General features: G+C 41.0%; 1 protein-coding gene across 1 annotated transcript in view; it reads left to right on the top strand.

The window, feature by feature from the left end:
• The window catches only part of LOC109299696, a 104,859-nt gene that overhangs the window by 82,391 nt on the left and 17,879 nt on the right, over window positions 1–4,589 (top strand). Inside the window, exons 5-6 of the mRNA XM_019520216.1 lie at window positions 1,651–1,700; window positions 2,337–2,406. Coding sequence (XP_019375761.1) covers window positions 1,651–1,700; window positions 2,337–2,406 — 120 coding nt within the window. The remainder of the gene's footprint in view (window positions 1–1,650; window positions 1,701–2,336; window positions 2,407–4,589) is intronic.

The following is a 4,589-nucleotide window of genomic DNA, read 5'->3' as shown; positions in this document are numbered from 1 at the left end:
AGTACTATCTGTTTTGCACACCCCTACTGGATAGGAATTGGTTGGGAATCAAGTTTTAGTGTTGGTTCTGAATCAGGAGTGTAAAATAGGTGTGCTTCATGCTACAGCCCAAAAAATCTTTCAACTTGGGGAGAAGCAGCATGCATACATCCAAAATGTAAGACACTACAGAGTTTGAAATGGATTCATTGAAAGAGAAAGAGTTTCAGGAGTGTCTTACATGAAATGTATGAGGCCCTAGTTTGAGTCACCTAAGATTTCTGATAGTTAACAGTAGTCCATTTGGGCAGGTTCTGAATTCTTGATGCATTGTGAGTATATGTGTTGGAAGAGACCAGAATCTGGAAAGCTAGCCTTTTTTCATCCTCTTCCCATCCCAGCCCCTTGCTTCCCACAAACCGTAATGAGTTGACCGTCACAATTAAAGTGTCACAGGTACCATATCCATTTTCCGGAAGGGTAAATTGACCAAGTCACTTCCCTATAAACTATGGTGTCACAGCAGTTTTGTGACAGTGAAGGATAAATCAAATGCTCCTGGCTCTCAATTGCAAGCTCAACTGGAGCCACTAGTATCCTTCTTGTGGGCCTTTGAGTAAGCAACATCAGGCTACTTGGAGGCAGCAGTACAAAACTAGCATGAAAGGACAACTTTAAGATGTCTCCATGTAGATGTGTAATGTCTTACCAAGCAGTGGTAAACAACTTCATGCTGCATATGCTGCTGCTTGTTAGTGTTTCATGCTGTAGTTAATATGCAGCTCTAATTCTGTTTCATGTCATAGTGTAGGGGTGGCTGACCTGTGGCATGGGTGTCAGAAGTGGCACCGGTAGCCATAGTGTGTAGCATGTGGGAGACTGGAGAGGGGACAGGCAACAATGACAGATAAGGCAGGTCAGGAAGGGAGCAGAGAGCCAAGCAGCAGATTGGGTAAGGGAAAGGAATTAGAGTGGCACTCGGGGATGGTGTGGAGCTGATTTGTGACATCCCTGCCAAAAAGCTTGGCCCCAGTTGACGTAATGAGTGGTTTCTAATTCTTCATAGGAAGAATAACACAGATGCAGCTTGTGAATTTAAAATTTTCAGAATTCTTACTGCCATTCAATTGCACGAATTTGTGTCTGATGTGTGTGCACATAGCCAGAAAGGCTTTCCCATTCTTTAAGTGATTATTTGGAGATTTCACTGTGTTTTTATGCTTTCACATAAAAATTAAATAATTGATAAAAGAATGTGAAAGTGCTTTCTAGCCCTTTTGGCTACCCTTTTTTCCCCCTTAATATTACATATTTGGATTGTGGAAATGGTGAAATATTCTTTTTTTATGTTGGCGGTCTTGCTAGGTGTAGGCCTCCCTTTATTGGATACCATAACTTTTGACCTCATTTCCATTTACCTCCATGTCCAATTCAGTCTCATTTCAAGGCTACTCTAAATCTTAAGAATCCTACTGCAAGAAAGGACTTCAGTATAACTTCCTGAAGTATTGGCTCTGTTGTAATTAGTAGCATTGCAGTAAGGGAAAAATGAATGTACAGCTTGGGTATGGAGAAAGTGAAGTTTTAATTAGCATATAAAGAGTTATAAATGCCTCAGACTTTATTTGAAGGCATCTGTTCTAAATTATATGTCTATTTTTTCCTCTTTAGAATATCGCATCACAGTCTTGTAGCCAGATTATTGGCTTGCCACAAAAACAGTAAGTCAGGCAGCCTTCAGTAATGACTTCTCTAACACATTTACTTTCAATATTTATGCTTTTATCCAAAGCTTTCCTCCCTTTTAACTTCGGGGAAATGACTGAGCCAGATGAATATTTGTTCCCCATTAGCCTACAGAATTAAAAGCTGTTATCCAGTATACATGACTATGGAAACTGTGTTTTACCAGATCATTACAAAAAGTGTTTTCTGATTTTTATATATTTTATTCATTGTGCAAAGCTGCAGTTTTAATAACCTTTGGGAATTATTTTGGGGAGAGTGCGTATCTTGTGTCTATGGTGTGTGAGAGGAGGTGGAGCAGAAATTCTTGCGGACCTTTTGGAAAACTCGGGAGCTGGTTTCAGGGGCCCAGGAAGCCCCTTCTAGCGCCATGTGCCTAAGGCAGCATTAAATGATGTGGCTCTGGGAACAATTAATGCTGCTACAGCTCCTCTCTAGCAAATTTCCAGAGCAGGTAGGAAGCCCACAGGCTGGATGACAGCTTTATGGACCAGAGGTTGAACACCACTACTCTAAAGTGTTTCTTAAAAAAAAAAAAAAAAAAGTATAATGCTTTGATATCTATTGTGAAGTAAGTTAGCTTTTCAAACAGTGTAAATGATCTGTTCTAGGCCTTTTACGATAGATAGCATAGGAAACTACAATCAACAGTCTACCCAAGAACTAGTTGACAAGAACCAGGTAAACTCTTGATTTTTCTCTCTCAAAATTGTTCTTTACAACCAACTAGTTTTTTACAGCACATAAAAACCATTGCATCATGGCTGGGTCTACATTACCAAACTTTAGAATTCAGATTCATTGCTGGTATAGCTGTACCAGTGTAGAATTATCTACATGAGGTTTGCTGTTGTAGATCAAGGTTAAACTTTAAGGGCATGAAAGACTACCCATTAAAATCCTTAAATGTAAAAGGGACGGTAGTTGTTACAGTGTTTACAAAAACAGTCACCCTGGTTTTCAATTAGATATACTGCCCCTGTATTGTAATTCCACACTGTGATCCTGATGATGCTTGAAAAGATTCCTGTAGTTTTAAACATGTCTGCTAAAACCTTGTTGGCATTTGTGGTTTTGTTTGTTTAAACCTGTATTCCATTTTAGGTAAAAGAGATGCTTGTTTTTCTAGTACATTCTTAGCAGTAATTTTTACAGTACAATACTAAAGCTAGCAAATATTAACAAAACGAATATAATAATATGAAAGTTGAGGCATTGATTTCTTTCACTTTATATTTTTCCAAAACAATCCGGGGCCTTTAAGGGACACTATCATGTTAAAAAATACTGATCTGGTATTACTTATCTGGTACCAGAAGTACTTATCTGGTATTACTTGTAACATTTTTAGTGTTTTCCTTTAAATTTTAAGGAAAAATTATTATTTTGCTTACTTCATTCATACATGTTCAGCTCTGACATTTCTGTTTCTCTTCTCTGTTAGTCACCTTCCCTGTTGTGCTTTTGTTTCTGGCCCTTTCATATAACATGGCAGAGAGGATTATGTTAAAATAATAGCAGCATTGGATTAATTCATTTAACTCCCTTTTTTTTTATAAAATTGAGTATCTTAAATTGATCAACACCTTAGCAGTTTTGAGACAGCTTCCATTTAAATCATTTTTTCTAAACGATCCCAGATGAAATTCCCTTTTTCTATTTATTTTAGAAATCAAATAATAAGCTTAAAAGCTCATTGGCCCCTGTAGTATAGTATGTTTGCTGTTTGAAGCTAAACTGTAAGGGATCCACTATTTTTGGATGCTCAGTTGGAGATTCCTAGAGCCAAACTTCTTACATAAGCTGGACATCTGTGGCTTTTGCTGACTTCATCTGGAAACATAAGGATTGAACACTAACAAAAATCAGGCTTTAGATGTTTCAGTAGGGACAACCAAAATTGCCATTCCAAAAATTACTGGACATTTAATATTTTGATCTTGATTTTTGGTTGATATGCAAATAAGTAAATATGTATAGCACATCTAAGGTAAATTTAATATATAAAATCGTATTTGACAAAAAAAATCTAGAGGTGCACTGATACATCAGTTGCCTATTGGATCAGCACCAATAGAAGGGAAATGACATTATCAGCTATCGGCTCTTTTTTGGCTGTTGTAGCTGATAATTTCATAGATGTTTCATAGACATTAGGGGCTGGAAGGAACCTCAAGATCATCGGATCCAGGCCCCCCCCGCCATAATGTTTACTGATAATTATTAGGGGTGCATCGATAGAGGTTTTGGGGGCCAATACTGATAGCCAATATTTAAGGAGGCATATCTACCAATACCAATCTGATATCCTATACAGCTTCCATCAGCTGGTAAGTCCAGTGTGGTGAAAAGGAAGGGGGAGATCAACACCCTCCTCATGGTGAGGGAAGGGGCAGGGGCAGACACTGCGCATCTGGGGTGAGTGGAGGGGCACGGGACAGAGGTGTGGCTCCTGCCACTGCTTGCACCCTGGGAGGGCAGGGGCAGGGGGGCATATGCCCCCGGAATCTGCATGGCACGGGGCAGGTGGCAGCTGTGGGGTGGAGCCAACGCTGCATGGGGCTCTTCTCAGTGTGGGGGCTGGGCTTGGAGCGGGCTCCGGTGGCACTGGGAGAAAGCTATCGCCACCCCAGATTTTTTGCAGCTGCGCTCCCAGCCCCATGCCGCCACCCGGCACAGCCACGGCTTTTCCTGGAGCTTGGGTGGAGGCAAGGCGTTCAGCCAGGGCTGTGCCGGACAGCGGCGTGGGACTAGGAGCAGAGCTGTGGTGAAATTTGGGGTGGCTGCAGCCCACCTCATGCCACACAGATGCGGGGGCACACACCCCCCCAGCCTCACCCTCCCAGGGTGCAAGCAGTGGCAGG

This window comes from Gavialis gangeticus, unplaced genomic scaffold (assembly GCF_001723915.1).
Source record: "Gavialis gangeticus isolate Ggan-Ray unplaced genomic scaffold, GavGan_comp1, whole genome shotgun sequence".
NCBI classification, from domain to species: Eukaryota; Metazoa; Chordata; order Crocodylia; family Gavialidae; genus Gavialis; species Gavialis gangeticus.
The sequence above is the reverse complement of the archived record's forward strand: the minus strand, read 5'-3'. Positions and strand labels throughout refer to the sequence as shown.